Genomic DNA, 27,355 nt, shown 5'->3' on the forward strand with positions numbered 1-27,355 from the left:
TACACTGTAATCATGCTTGCAATTCTCCCAACATTAGCCTTCATAGTTGTTCATAAAATTCCCCATATGCCAGTTTATATCAACACCCAATCTTAATCTGTGGATTGCAACTTTCATAGATGGGTTTGGAAAACACATCATATAATATATAATAGTCTGTGGTCCTAATCAATCTCTTGGCAAACTAAACAGAAATCTTTGCATTCAAATAAATATGATTTGAATTTAAACTTTCCAATAACACATCTTTTTAAAATCATGTTTTTCTAACTGATCTAATTATACCTGAGAGTATTGACAACCAACCATAAAATTATTTTACTCTTTTATATACAGGATCATAATCCCTACAGAGATCTTTAAGAATATCCATGTGACAAAGTTTGAAAAGTTTAGTTTGATCGTAATCCTAAATAATTCACAAGATATTAAGTGCTTGTCTCTTTGCTAATAGATCCCAAGAACATAACTCCCCAGCTCTAAATTACAGCTTGTATAATTGCCAAATGTAGAAGAGATAGCACGTTTTCATTACCCTGTCTCCTACTTCAGGATATTTTAAACAAGTATCCAACAAAAAAAATTCTATTAAAAGCTGACAATTTGAAAATCACCTATAAAGGTTATTAAAGCGAAACATAGCTTTGCTTTTGTTTTCCTTTAAAAATAGATGGTGATTAAAAGTAATAGTATTCCATAACTACCTCAAATGTAATACCTGCTTGTCACCGTGAGTATTAAATAGATTTATTCCTAAAATTGTGCCGTCGTAGATGGAGGATCAGCCAGAAATAAGTAAAATATTGTTGGGGACATCTAACAGGCTTTCTTTGAGCGATTTCTAATAGGAACTTAATCGCGTAATCTGCTGTTAACTAGTACTTCTACAATAGCTCAATCTATTGAGTGTAGCAGTCATATGATCAACAAAAGCCCTGGTGGAATTCCCTCTCTTTCTAATCTGGACCATAAATAGAATCAGTCAACAGAAGTCTTAAAAACAGCAAATACATACAGTTTTTCCACTATGGATGGCAGAGACTGGTATAATTGTGGATTGGCTGCATTGGAAGCCTGTTTGTTCCCAAGGAGTGATGCATTTTTAAGCACACCAGTCCTGTAACCTTCTCAATTCATGTTTAGAAAAAAAAAACTTTTGGGCCATATCCAGCAGGGCAATGGATTCGTAATATTGCAGGGTTAGCTCTACTGAGAGTCATTTTTTACCACAAGTGTTGCTCCATTTGAGGTTGTTGGCTAAGGCTGAGAAGGGAGTACAAGTATATTAAGTGTGCTAGATGAAGGTTGTGGAAGGAAGGATGAAGAATTATGGAGGATACTGCATGTTTTTGAGTTGTCTAAAGGCACATGACCAGTGATGTAATGAAGACACAGAATAGTATGGGGGTCTTTAGCAAAAGTTGGACATCGATGTAGCATGTTGTGCTATATTTAATAAAATTTGCTCCATTTTGTGTTATAATGTTTTATTGACATTTTGAGAGTTTCATCATAAGTACAATAAAGTTAATAATAACTTACAATTTGAATGATATAAATAAATATACAAAATAAATGGAAAAGAAAAAGAGAAACTGCATATATGATAAATACTAAAATGTGCTCCATTTTGTATTGTATCATTCACTGGTATTCTAAATAAGTGATTACCATGCAATGACATGCTTGGTAGTCCTGGTTGGAAGTTGAAGCATTTGAAGGACAGCATAATGAAAATGTGAAGGAGTTGTGTAATGGTTGTAAGGATTTGTGAGGGGATTTCAGAGAAAGTGTTAATAGTGCGGTACAGTCCAGTGTATCAGAGTTTTGTTGATTCAGGTGAGGAAAGGTAAGTAGGCAGATTGCCTCTGTGTATCAAAGAATGTGTGATGTATTTGGTGAAGAGAGGGATTCATTTTGGAATGTGTGGGTCAGTGGAATGAGAGGAGGTAGTAGGTTGCAATCTGCAATGTGATTGCCGGGAATTTCATTGGGACTGTTGGAATTTATTAGACAATCCAGGTGGGTTTTACATTTGCTGAAAAACACTGTATTACATCTAATGGAGTTAAATACTAAGGGGCTCACTGTGATGGAAGGCGGACATCAGTCTGTCCGCCATCATAACAGTGATGGGCCCTCCCGCCAGACATGCGGCGGTCCCACCAGCCCAATTAGGATGCGCCCGCCACACTCAGGGCCGGACTGGGAACGAAAACCGACCCTGGCAAAGTGCTCGGCCGCCCTCCAGGAGGGGGGTCCGTGGGGGGTGCAACCAAACTCTTTGCCGGGGCCGGTTTTTGGACGATTTTGTCACAGGGCCGATTTGCAGCTATGCTGCAAAAACGGCCCTGTAACAAAAACGGCCCCCAAGGGCCTAAAACCGGCCCCCACCCTTGAGGCGCACCGGGGAAGTGCCCGGTGCCCGCAATGGCCAGTCCGGCCCTCGCCACACTGGCGGGTGCATCCTGGACTTTTCACATTGCGGATGGTCCTGCTGGCTACAGCACCGTACGCAATGTGAAAATGCCACACTGTGCATTCCATGCAAAAAGTGTCAGGCACCTTGTGCATGGAAATGTAGGGGGGTGCCATGGGTACAGCCCAGTGCACCTCCCCCCTCTACAGAGGGAGCCTGCAACGGGCCCCAAAGCCAGTCTCTGCCTGTCTTTTTGCAGTGAGATATCCGCCGCAAAAAGGCAGGCGGAAGGGCTCATGCTAATCACTACGGCGGTGCCTGCCCGCCACCGCCGCAATGATGCCCTATTCCGGGTTCCGCAAGGAGGGTGGAAAAGAACCGCCTTGCGGGACCATGGCGGACGGACTTTCCGTCTGCAGCGGAACCAGTGTGATTCCCACCGCCATCCTAATTTGGCGGTGGGTGAATCACATTATGATGGCGGGAGGATCACCACCGCCGGGCTGGAGGTGGCGATACTCCTGCCATCATAATGAGCCCCTAAATTCGACACTGAATCCACAAATTGTATACATCCTCCATTCCCCTCATTACAATCAGGTTGGTTGTACTCCAGAAGAGGAAAAACAGTGTATTAATCCAGCTGCTTGGCATTTTGTTTTATCAGGAGCATAACAGTGATGCAAGAGCTGTAATTGTAATACCTGGAGACCACTTGGTAAACCTGCAAACATCCTGTAAATTAGTCTGCATTCTCAGAAAACCTCTTGCTGCAGGAAGATGCTTGTGATAATGACTACAGAGCATTCCCCAAAATGCCAGTTTCTCTACTAAATGGTGATGAAATGGTCTACGGTAATGTTAATACTAAAGTAGCCATTACTGTTATATTTCCAGATATGTCCTAAATTTTGGACTACGGGTTACCGGGTATTTAAAAACGTGATATTTAAATTCCATTCATGCCATGTTCATTTTGGTTTATCTTACTGCTACCATGAGGATTTTAGTTTCTCTGAACTGCCAACATAGATAAACATGTTCTTTTCTCTCCTAGGTTTTGGTAAACCGGTTTTGATTATTCCCTGGGTAGTTTTACAAGAATTGGACTTCATGAAGAATGGAAAATTGTTACAAACTGTAAAACATAAAGCCATTCCTGCTGTTCAGTTCATATACATCTGTCTGAAAAACCAGGACCCTAATTTGTGGGGTCAGTCTATGCAGCAGGCCTCTCAGAAAATGTGTAAGTTTTGACTTTTTTTTTAAGCTTTCCTATGTATGTGTCCTGTTTGCTTAGGCTTTTGTGTCTGTCTTTCAAGGTCTGTTTTTGAAATATAATAGTAAGTTGTGTACGTACATTTCATTTGTAACGGGGCTTGATGCATGTCAGGGTTTTAGGACATTCACATAAAAAATCAACATTGAGACTAAGTGAAACTCACTTTAAAGTCCATTGGTTATTATGACAATGTGGTATAGATCAGGCCTTCTAGAATTTAAATTAAACTCTACTTGTCTAAATGATCAAATTGCAGTATTAAGAATCAAGTGATTATAACATGCAAAATATCATTTATACTTGGTACCTCCATCTATAAATCATGTACATTCATATATTTAGGCTATCCCTTCTGGTATAGGGAAGATCTCCGAGTCCTTGTAAGAATTATGTGTGGATTTGAGAGCCGTAAACCTCTTGAAATAGCCTGTGTCAGTCAAAGATATTTTGATTTAATTGAATAATGCAATCATAAAAGCAAACAACAATCAATATGAGACCCATAAAAATACAGGCAACATTTACAATAAATGCTAAAATACATTCATTTTACCAAAATATATTCATTTTTATTCCACATTAATGATAAGGTAGAAACTAGAATCTAAAATATATAACCGAATACAATCACATATCAGGCTCTTAAACATCCATATTGTATTCAAAAGGTATTTTTAGAAGTGGGACCACTGTTGGTAAGATTGTGTCTACCGCAATAAAATGTATCAGCATTAATACATATAAAAGCGCAGGTCTACGTAATCAGCTACTACTCTCCGTCATGTTTGACTATATATTGTTTCCCGTAAAGTAAAAAAGTTTCCCTTGGCAAGATTACTAGCTAATCAGGCCCAAATGTTAATATTGGACATTCACGTTAGTCAAGTATGACAAAACATATATGTATAAAAATTATACCAAATTTATTGTTATGTTAAAAACATAAAAAGTACATAATAAAAACAATTTCACATTCTATAGGTATGTGCTACTAAAATGATCACAGTTCTAAGTCACACAAGAGTTATAAACATAAGATACCAATCTTAAAAAAAGACAATGCCATGCAGTTAATCAATTATAAAAACACAACGAGGGGGAGAGACAAACAAAAGACAATATAATTTGTCATTAAGACTTAGCACATCGAGTATCCAAAGTTCAAACACCCAATCCTGGACACATTTGATTCTTGCGGTATACAGGAATAGCTTGATTACTCGATTGTGCAATTTGTGTGGCGTCGCCGCGTTTCGATGGCTTTTATTTCAAATATATGCCATCTTTTTCAAGACTGTTTTTATGGTCTCTCTTAGTGAACGGCACTGGGTGGTTGCCTTGTGGTTAAAAAAACCTGTGGGTAAGCATACTGCAATCAGTATCTTTTACTGCATTCGTAGATTTACATTGCTTAATTTAAACATTTATTAAGCTCTCATTGCTTGTCACGTTAGGTACACCATGCATAGTTCTATCTCAGGCATCAGCTCTATTGATTAATGTGTAACGCTGAATTCGCAGAATTGCAATGCTTGATTGCGACATATTTTAAACTCACATTACATATCACATCAAATACACAGTCCATGATTTTTGGAACGGCATCAATTCTATTGATTATACATCTTTGTATTTTTAAACATTTCGTAGGCCTGGAATTAGAGGCATGCTCAATTGTCTCTTGTCTTACATAACACATAAAATGTCTTAGCACGGGTTAGCCTCATTTTTTATCTATACTACTTTCGGAGGTCCACATGTCCAATATTACCATGTGTGCTTTTGAAATTATATTTGTATACCGCCAGAGAAGGAACCCCTCTACATAAAGAGCCCATTGGGAGATGAGACAATTTCATTTTTATTCAGTGTATTTCGTCTAAACTCACCCACTTCATAACCTTAGAGATTCATTATTTTACTCTCTATATTAGTTGTTACCTTTATCTCATGTTATTTGCGAAGTTCTTCTGAATGTTCGAACTCCACATCATAAGGTTTTAGGCTGATCTGAAAAATAGTTTGTTGTTTTTCTCAGAATTTATACCGCAGAAAAAGATTTCTAATAATGGAGAATTTTAGTCTCTCTATGTAAATGCATTCTATCTATTTAAAACCTTATTGTTACTTGAGTGTCAGGTATCTTCTTTTCTATTGCTTCCTCTTATACCACTGTTAAAGGGTCCTGCGCGGTCTTGCAGGACCGAAATCTATATGGAGAGGAATTTTTTATTTTTATCATTCATTATTCCATTCTATTTCTCACACTGCCTCACTGACATCTTATTTACGTGTAACAGTTTCGTTTGTTCTTTTTTAGATTACCTGTTTAAAAAAATGCTTTTTTTCAAAATGTTGGTGTCTTTTAGCTTTCCAATCGTACACGATGCCAGCTTCTTAGAAAACGTTACTCTCGGTGCTCAGTATTATCTAGAAAAGATTAACATATAATGGACACCTTCTTACAGCACTGTTTGCCATTTGTATAAATTGCCCTATAATATTCACACGGGACCCACCTTGTGTCGCAAGTTGATGCGTCTTCAAGGGGTGGATACTCAAGGCCGTGGAACGGTGTATTGTTACCTGAGTGGGATTAGATTGAGACAAAGGGGCTAGATTAGTTAAAAATCATGCCGCCCATGGTTTCAAGGGGTGCTCGTTATGAACGGGAGAGACTACGACGCCTACAGGGTTTCTTACCTCAGCGTCTCCACACCCGACCAGCGTTGGTCGATGATTCCTCTATTCTTACGGGAAATACTAGAGTTCCTCCACCTGTTATTCCACCGTTTTATACCAGTTTGAATTATTTTTAATTGGCCAATTAAAATAACTCAAAATGGTATATAAAAGGTATCATCGACAAACGCTGGTCGGGTGTGTAGACGCTGAGGCGGCAACGCGCAGCCGATAATTAGGGCAATTTATACAAATGGCAAACCGCGCTGTAAGAAGGTGTCCATTATATGTTAATCTTTTCTAGATAATACTGAGCACAGAGAGTAACGTTTTCTAAGAAGCTTGCACCGTGTACGATTGGAAAGCTAAAAGACATCAACATTTTGGAAAAAAACATTTTTTTAAACAGGTAATCTAAAAAAAGAACAAAAGAAACTGTTACACGTAAATAAGATATCAGTGAGGCAGTGTAAGAAATAGAATGGAATAATGAATGATAAATATAAAAAATTCCTCTCCATATAGATTTCGATCCTGCACGACCGCGCATGATCCTTTAACATTGGTATGAGAGGAAGCAATAGAAAAGAAGATACCAGACACTCAGGTAACAATAGGGTTTTAAATAGATAGAATGCATTTACATAGAGAGACTAAAATTCTCCGTTAATAGGAATCTTTTTCTGCGGTATAAATTCTGAGAAAAATAACAAACTATTTTTCAGATCAGCCTAAAACCTTATGATGTGGAGTTCGAACATTCAGAAGAACTTCTCAAATAACATGAGATAAAGGTAACATCTAATACAGAGAGTAAAATAATGAATCTCTAAGGTTATGAAGTGGGTGAGTTTAGACGAAATACACTGAATAAAAATGAAATTGTCTCATCTCCCAATGGGCTCTTTATGTAGAGGGGTTCATTCTCTGGCGGTATACAAATATAATTTCAAAAGCACACATGGTAATGTTGGACATGTGGACCTCCGAAAGTAGTATAGATAAAAAATGAGGCTAATAACGTGCTAAGAAATTTTATATGTTATGTAAGACAAGAGACAATTGAGCATGCCTCTAATTCCAGGCCTAAGAAATGTTTAAAAATACAAAGATGTATAATCAATAGAATTGATGCCGTTCCAAGAATCATGGACTGTGTATTTGATCTGATATGTAATGTGAGTTTAAAATATGTCTCAATCAAGCATTGCAATTCTGCGAATTCAGCGTTACACATTAATCAATAGAGCTGATGCCTGAGATAGAACCATGCATGGTGTACCTAACGTGACAAGCAATGAGAGCTTAATAAATGTTTAAATTAAGCAATGTAAATCTACGAATGCAGTAAAAGATACTGATTGCAGTATGTTTACCCACAGGATTTTTTAACCACAAGGCAACCACCCAGTGCCGTTCACTAAGAGAGACCATAAAAACAGTCTTGAAAAAGATGGCATAAAATTGAAATAAAAGCCATCGAAACGCGTCGACACCACACATCTGAAAGAGACACGTTAGTGATAGATTCCTTACCTTAGAATATCCCCAGGCGTCAGACTGGATCCGGAAACTTTTGCGTAGCAATACCCCTGCGCGCTGGTAGGCGTCGTCTGCGGCTCCGCGTCCGTCGTCGGCGTCGTGAGCGCCGGGATGACGTCGTCGGAGTACTTAGACGGCGCCCATGCGCGCTGACGTCAGTTCTTCTTTTTTCCGCGCCAGCTAGCGCAGATCCGGAAGAAGCTCTACCCCCAGTCACTTTTTGACTGAAAAGTTTTTGATCCTTTTTGATCTTTTAGTCGACTGTCTCGACTATCGGTGCCAGGGATGCCCGGGTTCAAGCCTTGTTCGAAGTGCGGCCGACTCATGTCGGTCACGGACCCCCATCGCCGGTGCCTGAAGTGCTTAGGCCTCGACCACGACGATCGAACCTGCGTCGACTGCCGGGCCCTGACGTCGAAGGCTAGGCGGGAGCGGTCCCGCAAGCGTCTCGAGCTGAGACACTCGGCCCCGCGCCGCTCCAGGTCCCGGTCCCAGTCCCACGGGAGGTCGAGGGACAGGTCGCGAGGTCGGAGTCATCGACGTTCCGGAAGTGGACACCGATCGTCTGGTTCCAAGTCCTCAGGTAAGAGGCACGAGAGGTCGGAACGACACCATCGGTCCTCCGACCCGCCCCGACGCTCGCTCGATGCGGCCGGGGACTCGGGCGACACCGCCCACGCGGCTCCGCGGGAGTCGCAAGCGTCGCCGCCTGCCCCACACCTTCGGGTCCCTGGGCACGGCGCGTCGCAGGAGGAGGTCGAGAGGTACCTCATGGCCATGAGGGCCCTCCCTCCTCAGTCGGTTCCCGTGGCGCCTTCGGGCCGATCGGCTCCGTCTGGAGGTCCTTCCGGGTCGGGCGCTTCGGCCCCGACGACGTCGGGTGCTTCGGGCCCGGCGCCGCTGGCGACTTCGGTCCCGGCGCCGCGCGACCTCGCTGGATCCGGCTCCGGATCCGGGACCTCGCCGGTCGACCTTACGACCTCGCCGGCGCCGTCCCTTCAGGTGTCGTCCCCGGCAGCCGATGTGGTTGCCGACCCCAATGTTTCCTACGGTCCTACTCAGGAGTCGGAGGGGCGCCGCTGGGCGCCGATTCCGTCGGCCTTTGGAGACTTCTATCTCCACGAGGAGGCCCTGGCTGTTAATCCTGGTCTCCAGGAGCCAGGTGACGAGGAGCAATGGGAGGGGTCCGAGGACCCTCTGGCACGTGATTGCCAGTCGCATCAGGACTGGACATATGAGCTTGGGGAGGCCAGTGGTATTGACACCTCGCCAGACACTGGATTTACGTCGCCCCCGACTGTGGCTTCGGAGGCGGGTTCTGCTTACAGCGTAGTGTTGACGAAGGCAGCTAAGGCCTTAAACCTTCAGGTCCCCGTCGCGGCCGTGAGGACTAATCTCCTCACTGAGGTCCTCAAACAGCAGTCCGGCTCCGCGGAGCCCCTCCTGCCGTTCAATGAGGCCTTGTGTGACGTTCTGCTGGGCACTTGGTCCAAGCCCGCCACAGGCCCCCCTGTGGACAGGAACGTGGCCAGACGCTACCGCCCGGCACCGGGCGACCCATGCTTTTTGTCCACCCATCCCACCCCCGAGAGCCTGGTCATCCAGGCCTCTAACTCCCAAACCGCATTCCCGTCGGCCCCGCCCGACAGGGAATCCAAGAGATACGAGCAGTTCGGGAAGAAGGTCTTCTCGTCTGTGAGCCTAGGGCTACGGTCTGTGAACACCAACTGTCTCTTGGGCCGCTACACCCACACTCTGTGGGACACGGTTGCGGAGGTGCTGCCACAATGCCCTGAGGAGGTCAGGGCTAAACTCAGCCAAACCCTTGCAGACGGCCGAGATGCGGCACGCTTCTCTATCCGGTGTGGGCTGGATACCACGGACTCACTGGGCAGGGCGATGGCAACGACGGTGGCGGTTCGACGCCACGCCTGGTTGAGGTCCGCCAACTTCTCGGCCGATGTCCAGGCCACCCTCCTGGACATGCCGTTTGATGGCCGTCGCCTCTTCGGCGACAAGGCAGACCATGCGCTGGAACGTTTCAAGGACTCCAGGGCCACGGCCAAGTCCTTGGGCCTTACGGCCCCACGCCAGCAATCGGGTGCCTTTCGCTCCTTTCGTGGCCACGGAAGGGGCGCCCCGCCACGGACCGTCAGCCACGCGCCGCAGAATGTTCAGCAACGCGGTGGCGGCCGTGGGAACCGCTGTGGCGGTGGTCGGGGCCAGCGGCGAGGCCAGTCCACACCTCCCTCAGCAGCCCCCGCCTCAAAACCTTCCTAGTCCGAGTTTTCAGGCCCATGTGACGCCTGTGGGAGGCAGGGTTCGCCATCACCTCTCCCACTGGCATACAGTCACTTCGGACAGGTGGGTGCTGCAAATTGTCCGAAGGGGTTTCTCCCTCCCCTTCGAGTCTTCCCCTCCATCCATGCCACCTCAATACCACCGTGTGTCGGGGGATCACTTGCAACTTCTGCAAGATGAGGTTTCGGCCCTCTTGGCCAAAAGGGCCATCGAGCGTGTTCCTGGGCCAGAAGTAGGACGTGGTTATTACTCCCACTACTTTCTGGTACCCAAGAAGGGCAAAGGGGGCCTACGCCCTATCTTGGATCTGCGGAACGTCAACGGCTTCCTCCGGACGGAGAAGTTCAAGATGCTCACTTTGGCTCAGGTCCTGGCTGCCCTGGACCCGGGAGACTGGATGGTAGCGTTGGACTTGCAGGACGCCTATTTCCACATCCCCGTCCTGCCGGCCCACCGGCGTTACCTACGGTTCATGGTAGGCCAAGAGCACTTTCAGTTTACCGTGCTCCCCTTCGGCCTTGCCAGCGCCCCACGGGTGTTCACGAAGGTGATGGCGGTGGTCGCAGCCCATCTGCGCAGGTAGGGGATATCAGTCTTCCCCTACCTCGACGACTGGTTGTTGAAGGCGGGCTCGCCCCAGTCAGTCGTCAGCCACCTCCAGACTACGGCCGACCTCCTGCACTTGCTGGGGTTCTCCATCAATGTGCCGAAGTCACACCTGTGTCCCTCTCAAAAGCTCCTCTTCATCGGAGCGGTTCTCGACTCGGCGCAGTTTCGGGTTTACCCACCCGAACAGCGGGTTCGGGATATTCAGGCTCTGATTCCTGTCTTCAGGCCGTTATCCCGGGTCTCGGTCAGGTTGACGCTGCGGCTTCTGGGGCTGATGGCCTCCTGCATCCTTCTGGTGCGTCACGCCAGGTGGCGGATGCGGGCTCTGCAGTGGGACCTGAAGTTTCAGTGGGCCCAGCATCAGGGCAACCTGTCCGATGATGTCCTGATCTCAGAGGGCACTGCGAAGCAACTGCAGTGGTGGCTCACGGACCGCGACTGGGTCAGTGGCAGACCCCTCTCCCTACCCCAGCCGGAGCACGTAGTTGTGACGGACGCGTCCCTCCAGGGCTGGGGAGGCCACATGGGAGAGGCGGAGATCAGAGGCCTCTGGTCTCCGGCGGAGTCCCGGCTCCACATCAACCTTCTGGAGCTGCGGGCGATTCGTCTTGCACTGAAGGCATTCCTCCCCTCTGTCAAGGGGAGCGTAGTGCAAGTGTTCACCGACAACACCACCGCCATGTGGTACTGCAACAAACAGGGCGGTGTGGGGTCGTGGACCCTCTGCCAGGAGGCTCTGCGCCTCTGGCAGTGGCTGGAACATCAGGGCGTGACCCTGGTGGTTCAACACCTGGCAGGCTCTCTGAATGCCAGGGCGGACGAACTCAGCCGCCGGTGCATGATGGATCACGAATGGCGTCTGAACTCGGACGTGGCGCAAGGTCTCTTTCGACAGTGGGGAGAGCCTTGGTTAGATCTATTCGCCACAGAAGAGAACGCGCAATGTCAGCAGTTCTGCGCGTTGGAGTTTCCAAGGCGGCACTCGCTCGGAGACGCTTTTCGTCGCGAGTGGAGCTGCGGTCTGTTGTACGCCTTTCCGCCTATACCACTTCTGCCCAGAGTGCTGAAGAAGATCAGGCGCGACCGGGCCCAGGTCGTCCTTGTGGCTCCGGACTGGGCACGAAGATACTGGTATCCCGAGCTACTCAGCATGTCAGTCGATCCCCCGATTCGTCTGCCTCTTCGGGAGGACCTTCTGTCGCAGCAGCAGGGGACGGTCCTGCACCCGAACCTGTCCAGTCTCCACCTACAAGCTTGGAGATTGAGCGGCGGCAGTTGAGGCCATTTGACTTGCCTCCCGAAGTCTGTGATATCATTCTGGCAGCCAGGCGTCCCTCCACAAAGTCGGTATACGCCTGCCGGTGGAACAGATTTGTGGCATGGTGCACAGCAAAGGCTGTGGATCCTCTCTCTGCACCCCTTTCGGAAGTGCTGCTCTTTCTTCTTTCCCTTGCCCAGCAGGGCTCTGCTCTGGGCACTCTTAAAGGGTACCTTTCTGCTCTATCAGCCTTCTTGAGGCTACCAGATCAGCCTTCTTTATTCAAGTCCCCTATTGTGAGTAGATTTCTGAAGGGCATCACGCACATGTTCCCTCCTGTTCCCTTCGTGATGCCCCAGTGGGACTTGAATCTGGTTCTCACCTATCTGATGTGTGCTCCCTTTGAGCCGCTTCATAACTGCCCTCTTCGTCTCCTTACTCTAAAGACGGCCTTCCTGGTTGCCATCACTTCTGCCAGGAGGGTGAGTGAGCTCCAGGCTCTTTCTTCTTCTCCACCTTTCCTGTCTGTTCATCCTGATAAGGTGGTGTTACGTACACGACCTTCCTTTCTGCCCAAGGTTGTCACGGCCTTCCACATCGGGCAGTCCATCACTTTGCCCACCTTCTTTCCGCCTCCGCACCCCTCGAAAGAGGAGGAGAGGCTCCACCGTCTGGATCCAAAACGTGCGCTCTCCTACTACCTAGATCGCACACGCCAATTCCGGGTGGATGACCAACTCTTCGTCGGTTACGTGGGCGCGAAGAAGGGAAAGGCTGTGCACAAGAGGACCATCTCTAGGTGGATCATCTTGTGTATTCAAGCATGTTACTCCATGGCGAGGAAGGAGCCCCCGGCTGGATTGCGGGCTCACTCCACTCGGGCCACGGCAACGACAACTGCCCTGGGCCGCGGTGTCCCCCTGCAGGACATCTGTCAGGCAGCCACGTGGGCCTCGCTGCACACGTTCGCAAGACACTACTGCCTGGACAGTCAAGTCCGGAGGGATGGCTTCTTTGGCCGTTCCGTCCTCCAGGACTTTCTGGTGTGATATTGGTTCGCAGACCCACCACCGGGGTTGGTATTGCTGGGGTATCTATTCTAAGGTAAGGAATCTATCACTAACGTGTCTCTTTCAGATGCACAAGTTACTACTTGTGTAACGATATATCTGTAAGAGACATTAGTTAGTGATAGATTCCTTACCGTCCCACCCATCCTCCCCGTTCTGCGAACCGATATCTAGGGTTAGGTCATCCCCTTTCAGGGCCCTAGTTTCATGGCACCAGTGTTAGTTCTATCATGGCTCTGCGTATCTGGCGCGGAAAAGCTGTGTTATCAGAACTGACGTCAGCGCGCATGGGCGCCGTCTAAGTACTCCGACGACGTCATCCCGGCGCTCACGACGCCGACGACGGACGCGGAGCCGCAGACGACGCCTACCAGCGCGCAGGGGTATTGCTACGCAAAAGTTTCCAGATCCAGTCTGACGCCTGGGGATATTCTAAGGTAAGGAATCTATCACTAACTAATGTCTCTTACAGATATATCGTTACACAAGTAGTAACTTGTGCAAATTGCACAATCGAGTAATCAAGCTATTCCTGTATACCGCAAGAATCAAATGTGTCCAGGATTGGGTGTTTGAACTTTGGATACTCGATGTGCTAAGTCTTAATGACAAATTATATTGTCTTTTGTTTGTCTCTCCCCCTCGTTGTGTTTTTATAATTGATTAACTGCATGGCATTGTCTTTTTTTAAGATTGGTATCTTATGTTTATAACTCTTGTGTGACTTAGAACTGTGATAATTTTAGTAGCACATACCTATAGAATGTGAAATTGTTTTTATTATGTACTTTTTATGTTTTTAACATAACAATAAATTTGGTATAATTTTTATACATATATGTTTTGTCATACTTGTCCAACGTGAATGTCCAATATTAACATTTGGGCCTGATTAGCTAGTAATCTTGCCAAGGGAAAGTTTTTTACTTTACTGTTGACAAGTACCCTATTCCACTGGTGCAGGGGGTCTCTCTCTGTTAAATTCAATATATATTGTTTCCCTACAGAGTAGGCAGAAGAACAGAAAGGTCATTGTGGTTTGTAAAAATATCCTATTGCATGGGACGTCGATTATCATCCTCAGGCAAGCCTCATTTTTTAATAGTGTCATTGGGCAGGAGGCCCATAAGCAGTCGTGTTAGCATGCATATTTTATATTCACTCCTTTTCAAATATAGGGGTATGTATTTTCAGCATTTTTTAAAGATGTTATACATTTTAATTTTGTGCAGTCATACCTCAGCAACAAGAATAGTAATAGAAGAAAATTATATCACCCCTCATCCCCCATTTCACTTTACCCCTTCCCAGTGAGTCTCCTGTCTGTAAAGAGGTGCTTTATTTCTCAAAGGGTCCAATCAAGCAAATAAGTGCAGTGTTTGAAGCCTTGGGGACACTTTGTTTCTCTGTAATCGTTGACCATGCACCGGAGTACTGGTTGACATAGCTTGGAAGTTGTCTTTAAGTAGATTTCTCAACAGACATTCCATCGCTAATATACCCCATACTTTGTTGTACCGTGTATTTCATGTTGAGCCGTCAATTGTTTCCACATTCTAACAGGTATAATCTTAGCAGTATTCAATAACTGTATTATCAGGGTCAATTCATTTTTTCTGATATTTTCCCAGTATACCTTTGTCATTCTTAGTACTATCAACATAGGCTCATCTGAAATTGGAAACCCCATTGTTATGTTCATATGTGTACTCTAATATAGGTCCGCGGAACATTTTACCCTTTCCCTACATCATCTCCCTTACATTTCCTTAGAAGGAAATAACTCCTAATAAGGACAGAAGGCCTTATAGGGACAGAACGCCTTATAAGGATTAACACCTTTTATGGACTAAACCTTTCACCTAGTTCCATGCAGAGGGAGTGTATTCCCAATCAATAATGCTAAGACGTCATCCTTAGCAGATATGAATAATTTATGAGAACACTGCCCATGAGGAATACTTCACCTCTCCTATCAACGCGCAAGGTTTAATCCCAAACGTCATCCTCGTACTAAACAATGGCTAACACATGCACAAGGGGCAAAGGGACTCTGTATAAATACAGCAACTCTTGCTAGCAGTAGTTGGAGGGAACCGAGACTTCAAGGCCGACACACTGACCAGAGACGCTGAGACTCCTGCATGCAGTCGCTCCAGCTGACAGTGGTCTAAACATCCCTTGCGAAGTGTCCCAACTCGAGACCAGGACGAGATCCCGCACTCTCATTATTCAGGTAACGGGGATCGACTAATGTGAGAAAGTGCCATCTTTCGTGCATGGTATGCCTCCACATCTTGCTGAATTGCTGATGTGCTTTGACTGAGTGTGCCCTGGGCTCCTGCCAATCAGGTGCCCTGGGCCTGTGTTCCTTCCCTAAAACTGTATTGAAGCTAAAACCCAATTGGCATCTCTGGCCACATGTCAGCCCCTGGTAAATGGCACCATAGATACCCATGCCAATGTGACCAGAGAAGACCCATAAGGGCTGCAGCACTTATTGTGCCACCCTTAGGGGCCCTGCACCATGACACACACACTGCCTTTGCAGGCTGAGTGTCCTGGTGCAGAACTAAACAAAGCCGGCATGGCACACATCCCTGTGTGCCATGCCCACACCCCCACTGCTCTGGCATACATCAGTCACCCCTCTAGCTGGGTGCCCTATGCCAGTGGTGTGGGCACTTTTGCATGAGCTCTGTGCCCCTACAGTACCCAGGGCCATTCCTGGGAACTGTAAGTGCAGTGATGCCATTAAGAGTATATGGTGCTGGGAGGCTGTCATTCCAAACTCCACAGCCCCTTAATGGCTACACCGAAGACTGGCAAGTTTGATACCAAACATCTCAGCACATTAAACCCACACTGATGCCAGTGTGGGATTTTATGTAAAATGCACTACAGAGGGCATCTTAGAGATGCCCCCTGAAACCTAACCTACAATCCAAGTCTTGTCTGAGAGGCTGCCTAGGCTGCCACACAGCAGACATGTTAATGGACCCCTGGGTGGAGAGCACCCGCTCTCCTGGGCCTGCAACAATGCACATCCTGGGCGAGGTGCTAGGTCTCCTCCACCAGGATGGGCAAGGGGAAGCATCAAAGGCATGCCACCTTTGTGAGCTTCTCCAGGCCACTTGCTGTGCTCAGCAACTTGCCCCCACCAGTTCTGACCCCCACTCTGGAGGGAAGACTAGCGGGAAACCCTTCGTGAGGAAAGGGGGTGTGCCAGCCTGTGCCAACTCCACCCCTCAGGTGGGAGAGGCGAGGTGAGGCACGACTCCGGGCTACCGCCATCTTGAGGATGGGAAGCCCTCCCCACACACAGGTAGGCTCCTGCCCCCCTCCCACAGGAGAGGAGCAGGTTAGGGGGTGTACACACCCCAGGACAGGGACCTATTGGTCCTTGCCTTCACCCTACCTGTAACACCCCTAAATTTAGTATTATGGGGCACCCTGAACCTTCCTTCCTCGGATCCTGATTTCGAAACAAGAAGGAAGACCGAGAAGAAGACGACCTGCCGTGCAGCTGCTTACAAGAGGACGACACCAACTAACTTGGCCCCAGCCCTACAGGCCTGTTGATCCTTGATCCTTGAACCTGCTCCTGATAAATCCCGGTGTCTCCTGCGGACAGCAACCTCGAGAAACCTGGAGGACCTGCCTTTCTTGACCCTCTTAGAGACTGGGACTCCCATGAGCAGTGGTTCTGCTTAAACAACAATACCCCTGGTGCCAGCCAGGAACCGCGAATCTAGCCTACTCTTCACCCGCCGAGCCCGGCCTGTACGCGAGTGGACAAAGATCTTGAGGACGTCCCCCTGGCCATTCTGACCTGGAATCCAGTGCCCAAGAACACTCCTCGACGACCTAGACGATGCCTGCAGCCTCAGAACCAGGGACCCCCCAACCACAACCAGCAGAGGGTAATATTTCCCGATGCCAAAAGACAACCCTGCACCCCCCGGCCCCGGCCCCTTGTGCCCAACTCCGGGATGCCTACCTACCCTCCAAGATGCCAACTTACCCCTCGAAGTGTTGGTTGCTCCAGAAGATCCTCCGTCCCTGAGCCTGCAGCCTTTGTTCCCTTTTCAAGATCTCCATTGACTAACATTGAGAGCCCGACGGCTCAAAAGCATCCTGCACCCCGAGTGCCCCTGGCAGTGCAACCTTTGTCCTATCCTACTTCCCCATTTGCCCTGAGCAAGTGACCAGGAGCCCAGCTCCCACTGCCGCGTGGCCTGCTCGCCAGCAGCCACCAACCGAAGATCCCCTGCCTCTCATTGGATAACATTGGGCCTAACTACCTTTGCACCCAGCTACCCCTGTGCAGCTGAGGGTGTATCAACTGTACCTACCTGACCCTGGGAGACCCCAGAGTCTATGCCCAGAACCTTAACTCTGCCAGTCGAGTACTTACCTAAAAGCTGATAACTCACTTTTCTTCCATAGTTTCACTTGGAAATTCTTCTAAGTGTGGAGTTTTGGAACTTTAAAATATTAATCTAAAATCAGCCGAACTACGAATTCCGATTTACTTACCTGTTATCAGGAGAAACCTCAGTGCTGCATCTTTGAGCCCAGTACTGACCCTGAAAAGTAATTCTAACCGTACTTACCAGTAACTTGAATTTCCTTCCATAGGATATCATTGCCTGCTTTTTGCTGAAAAAGTGTCGATTTTTGAAACTTACAAATGTTCTCTAAAAATCGTGCCAACGATAAAAACTTAATTACTATCCTGTTTTAGATAGATGTCCCAGTGCTGAACCTAGGAGTCCAGCACTGGATTACAAAAGTAACGTGAACATACTTTACCTGCAAATTGAATTTCCTTCCAAAGGATAACATTGGTAATTTCAACTGAAAAGTTTCTGTCAACTTTTAAAATACAATTAAATTCCTTAAATCACTACTGTAACCAAAACGCTTTTACTTAACTGTTTACAGCTCATGTCCTGTGACTGAATCTGGGATCCAGTCCTGTGGTTAGAAAAGTAATCTACAAAGTAACTAATTGCATTTAACTGAAAATTCCTATTGAGCTTAACTCCTTCGCTGCGGATGCTATTCCGCCGCAGCGCTAACGGTCGCGGGCGGGCGCGCGGCTCACCTGCGCTGGTGACAGAACCGTTCCGTCACGGCTCGCGGGTGAGCTGTGCTTGTGACGGAACGGTTCCGTCACGGCTCGCCCGCTTAATGAAACCCGCCGCGCAGGCGCGAAATCAGCGCCACGCAGGCGCGAAATCAGCGCCGCGCAGGCGCGGCGGCCGGGCCGTGACGGAACGGTTCCGTCAGTAGCATCGAAGTAGTTAATGTCGCATTGTTTTAAAAATGTGTTGCCTATTGCAACAAACTGTAACTATTGCATTCAAAAAGTCTATTGCCTATTTGAAAAGTATTTAACTAAAGTAACTCATCTTGAGAAAGTGTATTTTGATACCTTTTTGGTTCTAAAATAAAACAACTATATCTTATTATACAAAACAATTGGCCTAGAGTTCACTTCTTGAGTGTGTGAGACCATTTTCTGACTGAGTGTGTACAACAAATGCTTTACACTGTCCTCTAATACTGCCTTACTCTCCACCAAGCTACCACTTTAGAGAGTAAGGTTATAGCTAACTTTAGCCTCTGCCAAACCACTGGGGACTCTATACACAGTGTACCTTACTTTGGTCCAATATATATAGAGCCACTTTCCTACAACTAATCCTAGCGGGATTTTTGGCTCCTAGGCTTATTAGCTCTTTCACACCTACTCACATGCTAGGTACATCTAGACGGGCATCATAAGAGTATGTGCTTTATTTTATAAATGCATTTTATATTCATTTTTTACAAAAAAAATTTTTAAATATCCTTTATTGAATGCATAGGAGAAAAGAACATTTGAAAGATACATCTTACTCAATTCCACATCTCAGAGATGTCAGTCATGTTCGCGGGGCACATCGCAATATATAGCAGTGTACTGCTTCATACATCATGTCAGTGGTTCATTACAAATGTCCCAGCCGTGCTGGCGCAACAAAGGAGATGGCATATCAAGATAAACAATGAAGGAGAAAAAAAAAACTAGGGGAATAAGGAAAAGGGGGGTTATGGTCATCAAATTTGAAAATGTGGTGCGTGTGTCGGGTTGAGGGTACTTCAATGTATAGGGGGCTCGTGGGTGTTATTAAATCGTGGCTGTGGGCGTTGGTCCTGTGTTGGGGAGGGTAATGGGTCGGTGGGGGTAGGCGTTAGGCGTGTGGAAAGTGTTGGGTGGGATATCACCAAGGCGGTCAGTGTGGGATGTCGGCAACTAGCGCATCAACGGTATCTTCGGGGTGATCGTGTATGGTCCTGTCGGTGGTGCCAGGGTTGTGGGCTATGTGTCCTCTACTCCGCTCAGTGCCTCTTGGTCTCTTCTAGAGGGGGGATCATTTGGGGGGTTCCTTACTAGTTGGCATTCTTTGTGAAAGGAGCTTAGCGTCGCATCTCACAGCGTCGCGATTGGGAACTGTCGCAGTCCTGCCGTTTCCTCACTGTTTAGGGTGGTGCTTTCCGCTTTCGCCTAGTTGTCTAGGGAGGTACTCCAGTGTTCCGTCAGGGGTGGAGTAGCCCGCTTCCAGTGTTTCGTGATCAGCCTTTTGGCCGTGAGGAGGCCAAGGTCCCAGAAACGAGCAGGTACTTTATTATGTTTGGTCCGCTTGTATAGGCCTAGAAGGCATGCCTCCCATGTGTGTGGTATCGGCATAGCTGTGCATCTTTCTAGTATCGGTAGCACAGTCTGCCAGTATGCCTGAATCTGTGGGCATTGCCATAGCATATGTAACAAGTCTGCTCCCACCAGTGCACATCTGGGGCAGCTAGCTGCGGCGCCCGAGAAGTACTGGTTAATTTTGTCAGGTGAGAGGTACGCCCTATGCAGTCTATAGAACTGAATCAGTTTGAAGCGCGCGTTGCGGGGAATGTTTTGGGGGCCCATGAGTACCATTGTCCATTCCTTATCCGTCCAGTCTCGACCCAATGCATTTTATATTCATGTATATGCTCAAGACTATTGAAAAATAGTAGAACTGTACTATTCCTTTTTATTCACTGTACTGCTTATTCTATATCTCTGCTACTGTGTAACAGTTGTAGCAGCACATATATTTTACACTAGAAGAACAACAGTTCAATAAATTCTGATTGTAAACACGCTCAACAGTGTCTTCCGTGTATCTCTCTGAGACCAATTGTTTTCACGAGTCTGAGGAATCACTGTTTGTTATGTTCTGAGGTTGCCAAAAACGAATCTCTCTGATAAAAGGAGATTCTAGTGGCACTGTGAGCTAGCTAATGCAAACAGGCCTAACATACGCGGAGGGGGTGCACAGAATCAGTCTACCACCAGACCCACAGTGTATGTTATCCAAAAGCGCACATCCTGCAGGGGTACTTTAGGAACTACACTACATCATCATATCTTTAATAGCTACTAGTACCTCCTTCCAATTTTTGGACAGGACTGGGCACGATCACCACACATGGATATCTTCCCTCTTTTCCCCTTATTCTCTCCTGCACATGTTCGGCACTCATTTTACGTTGTTTCTCTCTGTGTATCGTGTCTTGTCCCTCCAATAGTTCAACCATTCCTTTTCAGAAATGTCAGTCTGCAATGTATTGTCCCATAGTTCTATGTAGGTAAATTTCTCAGTGTCCATTTGTTCCCTTTTTGCAACCAAATAAGTAGGTGAGTAGGCCAATGTCTTAATTGTTGGTACCTAAATTTCTATAATTTGTTAAGACCATATGTTCCTTTACAATTTTCAGAAGATCGTATTTCTCCCCTTTGAATCGATTCATCAACAATCTGCAGTTTCTCTCCTGCCAGGCCTGAAATGCTTTTCTTCCCAGTGGAGGCATAAATTCATCATTTTCATGTATGTATGTATGTGAGGATGGGAAGGTCTTCAACTTGTAACACATGGTTAAAGAGCCACATATGTTTAATAATATGCCTTTTTATGGCTTGCATAGACCCCTTTTGCCTAGACTTTCTAAGAAGCCATAAAAAAATTATTCCACAGTGTCTTCCTCCTCTATGAACGGGAAGCCTTTTCCTTTCTGTTGGACCCGGCCCTTTAGGCAGTTTCACCCCTAGACTTTTTGCTTTTTCCTAGCCTGTTTATGGAACCTGGTGTTGGTGATTTTAGGCCTCTGCGCACTTTTTCACTGTGGTACAGTGTAAAGTGCTTGAGCTCTCTGTGTGTGCGTGGTGAGTGACCTGCCCTCCCATAAGAATGAATGGGGAATATGTATGCCCATGGTAGTTCCTGATGTGTGGGGAGTGCAGGGTCGAGTTTGATATGTACGAACTCGTGAGACTGAATGCTGCAAAATGGTATATGCGGCATGATTGTGTCTAGTCTAGAAGCGCCACTTTTAGAAGTTGGCATATTTGTGTAAGTTGGTTCTGGCGTGCGATTGGCTGGTGAGCCTGGCCCAGGGTGCCTGGGCCTGTTCGTGGATTGCCTGGCTGGTCTGAGTGTGACAGGGGCTGCAGGGCCCCGGAGGGGGTCGGAGTCAGCCCAGGGGTGAAAGGCAACATCTGTTGCCTGGGAAGGGGGAGGAAGAAGCGCCTGATAGTGCCGGGCTGTGTCTGCCTGACCACCATGCTGGCTCCCTCTCCTACCGGCCCACTGTCACCTCTGACCCTGAAGCTGACAGGAAGAAGAAAACCAGAAACATTCCAGTGCTCAGGGCCCCCTTGCACCAAGACTTCAAAGGACTTCAAAGACTTTTCTGTGTATAAGAAGGGGCTGTGTCTCCTTCCAAAATGTTCTTGTTTCTGACTTGAATCTACCAGGGGCGGGCACTGCCCAGCCCCTGGATGCCTGGAGGACTTCTGGGGGACCCCTCTGCCTTGCCAGGGCTGAAGGGTGACTTTGCTTGACCCTGGATGGACTGCTGATGTCCTGGACTGCTGAGGTCCTGGACCCCTGAAGAACTTTACTGGACTTTGAATGTCCTTGTAGCGCTGGAGGCGCTGTGATTTGATTCTTAGCGCTCTTAGCGCTTTATTTTGACTCTTGGGCTGGAGGGCGCGTGTTCTTGCCCCTTTTAGCGCTTTGGAGCGCTTTATCTGGCCCAAGCGCTTAGTAGCGCTTTTAATTGCATTTAAATGGAGGCCGGTGCCCACCCGGCATTGTTCCCGTGCCGTTCGTCCGCGGTGAAGATCGAGCCCGCCGCGCTCTGATTGGGTGAGAGAGCCGAGCCCCTCACCAGAGCCGCGACAGGATTGGCCCGTGGATCATCGCATCATCGGCGAGGCCGCGCTGCCATTGGTTGGCGGCCTCGCGTCAAGAGGGGCTCGTCGCAGGAGCCGCGACGTGATTGGCTGGGCCGCCCTTGAGGTCGGGGCACGAGAGAAGATGGCGGCCGTTGCTGGGGCTCCCGTGTGCAGAGGGAGCCCCGAGTGAGGAAGCCCGGCCCGGGTGAGGAGAAGCAGAGAAGAGGCATCGCATGCTGAGGCGGGGCCCCCATCTGGAGGGAGCCCCGAGAGATGGTGGAGCCATGCGGTGGGGGTGCGGGGCACATTGCCGGTGCCCGCCCCAGTCCAGGCCGCCGGCCGGCGAAGAGGAGAGCCCCGCTGCCCAGAGATCCGGTGAGTGTGTGGCAGCAGTGGAAGGGGAGGGGCGCCGGGACACGTTGTCGGTGTCCGCCCCCCCCCCCCCGAGTAGCGCGAGCTCGCGCTCATGGTCGGTGTGAAGCCACGAGGGCTTCAAGGGCAGCCCCGGTTGGCAGTGGGTCGCCCCAACGTGCACGGAGCCCGGAGAGGCTCCCCGCCCCATTTTGTATTTAGAGCCCTGAGAGGCTCTGGGGGCATTTTGGTGAAGTTAGAGTCCCCCGTAGGGGTCTCCACCGTGGATGCAGAGTCAGGCGGCCCCGATTGGCAGCGGGTCACCCCAACGTTCTAGAGCCCCGAGAGGCTCCCTGGGGGCCATTTTAACTGGAGGGGGGCGCCGGGGCACATTGTCGGTGCCCGCCCCCTCCTACCAGGGAGCACATTGGTTTAAGAGCCTGTGTAGCTCCAACGTCTGGGGCATGTGCGATATGCCCAGAGCCTGTGTGGCTCCAGCAGTGGCGCAGTTTGCGCCTAAGGGCCAGTGAGGGCTCTGGCGCAGTTTTGTTGGTTCCCAGCTGCCCAGCACTTTGTGGGCAGCTGCCACGTTTAGGCTTTGGTACTTTGTGACTGGCGCTGCATGGCAGCGCGCTCTGACATTGAGACTCAGGGCGCCTGAGCCCCAAAAAGGCCAGTTGGCCTAGGGACTGCCACAGGTGGTGGCTTATGTGAGTTTTTGCGCAATTGTATGGTTATTGCACCTCTGAATGTGTTCTCTTGCATCATGTGTTATTCCTGCACCTCTGAATGTTTTAGACATCATGTGATTCTTGCGCTATTGTATTGCTCTGGCACCTCTGAATGTTTTTATGCATTATGTGTCTTTCTTTTCCTGCGCTGCACCTCTGAATGTTTTAGGCATCATGTGTCTTCTTGCGATGCACCCCTGAATGTATTTTATTGCATCATGTGCTCTGTTCTTAAACACCGCTGAATGTGTAGGTTTATGCGTCATGTGTTTCCCTTTACTACTCCTCTGAATGTATATTTATGCATCATGGGTAATGTGTTCTTTCCTAGACCCCTAAATGCTGTGTGATACTTAGGTGATTGTTCTTTTTAGTACAGGTGGTCCTAGTGAGGTCCTGGTTCCCTGCGTGACATGCTCCTAAGGGGTTTAGGGTTGCGTAGTGTGTACTTACCTGTTCCCAGTAGTTACTGGATGTGATTCATAACTGTTACTTTGTGCTACAGTGATTTTATATTCTTTTATTCTAAGTTCTGACAGTATTTCATTTCTACTAAGTGCTGATTGTGACAGTGGCCCATGTGGCCCTGTCTTGTGAATAATCCCATGTGAATATTGCCCGTGCCAGTTGGCACCATGTATATGTGTGATTTTATCTGATGTGTTTTTACAATACAAAAGTTATTTTATAATAACCTTGTGTGGAGTTTCTTTTGTGGTGTGCCTAGTATGTTGTTGCTGTTGTGCGCTGGCGCAAATGCTTTACACATTGCCTCCGAGTTTAGCCTTACTGCTTGTGCCAAGCTACCCAGGGGGTAAGCAGGGGTTATCTTGGCGTGTGACTTCCTTGCCCTGACTAGAATGGTGGTTTCTGCCTGGCTTTGGCGTCAGCCTTAGCCTACCAGAAATAGCCAGTTCTAAAACTTTCTTATTTGTGTTTAATCTGAGGATTTTCATTGAAAAGCTGTCTAGCTTTCCCTGCCAGACAAAGTGCAAAAGGCTTCCTGTATTTTTTATTTTTTTATTTGAGTTTTATATAGCACTGGCTAGACCTTGGGGTATCAGAGCGCTTTACATACGGATCCACAAAATAACATCAGTTACAAGTTACAACAGTTACAAGAAAATATTTCAAGAGCGTCGGAAGACGGAATAAATGGAGCTTAGAAGGGTAAGGTGATGGGGTAAAGGTATAGGAGGGAGAAAGGATGGAGATAATATGGATAGAGAGACTAAGGAGAGTCTGCCCAAATTTCGACTGGGTAGGTGACGGCCGAGGGGTAAGTCCACAGCCCAGCTCCTCTATAGCTATCAGGTAGCTCCACCAGGCATCGGTCAAGCGGCTAGGTCTCAATGAGAAAACAATTAGAGATAAAAGAAGATGGATAAATGGAGCGTAAAGGGGAAGGTGGATGGAGTAAAGTGGTAGGAGGGAGAGTACTATGGAGAGACAAAGTAATGTCTGCCCAATGCCCGGCTGGGTAGGTGACAGCCGAGGGGTAGTCCACAGCCCATCTCCTCTATAGCTGTAAAGTAGCACCACCAGGCATCGGCCAAAAAGCTAGGTCTCCACAGTCAACGGTAGAAGCACAGATTCGGAATCCATAAGGGTAGGCCGAAAGGGGGATGTGTTCCAGGTCTGGTCAAAGTCCTTTTTTTTTCCAGACCATTAGCACGACGTGGAAGGGTACCCAGTGGCAGCCATCTTGGTGTCAGGCAAAGGATTAACAGATAGTAATAAGGAGGGCGGCAGGAGGGCTCACCTCTTCATAGTTTGTTTCATAGATGTGAGCCCTCCTTCTGGTTGCACCCCCTGATTCCCAAGACGACTTCAGCGCTCTGCCCAAGCAAAGACGGAAACAAAACCCGTAGGGTGTGCTGCGATGGGGGAGCCCAGGCACCATCTTAAGGTCAGCGCAGGGTCAGGCAGCTCTCTCATGGGACTTCAAATCTTCCACTGGCCTCCGTGCTAAACAAAGTCCCTTCAGATGGCCCTCAGACTGCCAGTTGCTCTGTGGTGCACATTAAGGAGGTAACTTGCTTTATTCTGCTGGTGGAGGAAGCTGCCACCACCGCTGGGGCTCAGAGTGCTCAGGGTACTCACTCGGGTGTCAGAGCTGGGACCGCTATGGCTGAGGTTCGATTACTTGCTTCGGTGACGTTTCCCAGCTGTGTGAGTCTTCAGCACCCCCAGGGGAGCTTCTTCATTCCCGGATCCGTGTCTCGGTGGATGCCGCCATTTTCCCTTGACTGCAGTGGCGTCACTAGGGAGGTGCGGGGGGTGCGGACCGCACCGGGTTACACCCTCACATGGGGTGACACCGTGCAGGCCTGCCAAGTATCACATAGGACGTGACGCTAACACATTTCTAGCACATCTGACACCTGTGCTTGCGCCCGGGCCGGCAGGCTTCACTTGCCAGCGCAGGCTCGATAACAGTTAAAAAATCTCTGTGCCGTGCTACAAACTTACAATATGTCCTATGCTGCCTGGAGAGACTCAGGCGGGGGCCGGGTCCTGCCCTCAGCAGAGTCGTTGGGTTGCAGGCTCTGTGGCGCCGTGGTGGGGGGATGGACGCCAGCCCTGTTCCACTTTCACTGGAGAGTATTTTGCATACACAGGAGATATAAATCATTACAGCTATTTCAAATAGTTTAAAACCGAGATATATGTCCCTTTGAAGTGGAGGCAGGAAGCAAAGGAGATTTACGGAACGAATTTGCCGTGCATTTCATCTCTTTCTGTGAGAGTACCATTGAGCTTAAACACCATCCTTTGCAGGAGCCGCAAGTTTGCTATTTTTCGTGAACCGAGTGCATACCTGCTTTATTGGTGTGTGAAGTTCAAATATATATGCTGTCAAGACGGAACATAAGAGCTCAAAAGCACACAATGTGGAAATCTATTGTTTATAGGAGCCCGGCCTGTTGAAGGTAGTCACCTTGCTCCCGCCACCCGTGAGCTGCTCCACATCAGGTGTGAACTAGTTGGGTGAGTCGCACTATGAATAGGACCAGCTTCCATGTTTTTGCACAAGTCTCATGAACATTTGTACTGAATGATGTTTCAACTGTCAGTTTAGGGCAAAAACCTACGGAAACAGATTGGAACACCGGTGAACAGGAATTCAAAAGAAGCAAGCATTTTCAATGCAATCTGTTTCATCGCCTTTGGGACGTTACACGTATTTATCCATGCAGCACACTATCCTGGGAGCTGCATTGTGACCTTGCGTCAGTCAGAAGCGGCGGGCCGGAGCTGGGGTAGGACTCGACTGCCACTGGCACGGGCCTGCTGCGCCTCATGGTTCCAGGACTGCATTTGCTGAGGGAATAGTTGCAGCCACCAGACAGACCTTTCGAATTGCCGCGCGCATCCTCAAAGTGAGTGCCTCTAAAGTTACAGGGAGCCCTGCTGACGATGCAACCTGTTAGACAGGAACGCAGTGGTTGGAGCCTAACAGAGGGTGGGAACTGTTTCCTTTCGAAGAATATGACTCTTGCGGAGGTAGCGCTGTGTGGGCAGCCGCAGGAGGCGATGGGGGGGGGGGGGGGGGGGGGGGGAGGTTGCACAGGTGACAACTGACAAGTTGCGAGAAAACACATTCTGAGGAGCTCCCCAACAGCAGAGACCCTGCTGGAAGAGCCTGAGCAGAGATTCTCAAGATAACGAAAAGTCGGTGTTTCTCAACGTACTCAGCATCAAGGTAAACACCGATGCTCATGCTGTTTTATAACTATCATGATTCGTGACATAAGGTTTGTTTTAAGATTCGGCATGAAGGAAAATGCTTTACAGCTTTACGTTTAGTTATATAATGCTAAAGTACAGACTGTATATTTATTAGC

General features: G+C 48.1%; 1 protein-coding gene across 1 annotated transcript in view; it reads left to right on the top strand.

Moving 5' to 3' along the window:
• SWT1 (SWT1 RNA endoribonuclease homolog) overlaps positions 1 to 27,355 on the top strand; it is a 1,175,709-nt gene that overhangs the window by 400,205 nt on the left and 748,149 nt on the right. Inside the window, exon 8 of the mRNA XM_086956007.1 lies at positions 3,477 to 3,665. Within this exon, the coding sequence (XP_086812133.1) occupies positions 3,477 to 3,665 (189 nt within the window). The remainder of the gene's footprint in view (positions 1 to 3,476; positions 3,666 to 27,355) is intronic.

The sequence above is a fragment of the Lissotriton vulgaris genome, chromosome 1_1 (assembly GCF_964263255.1).
Source record: "Lissotriton vulgaris chromosome 1_1, aLisVul1.2, whole genome shotgun sequence".
Classification (NCBI taxonomy): Eukaryota; Metazoa; Chordata; class Amphibia; order Caudata; family Salamandridae; genus Lissotriton; species Lissotriton vulgaris.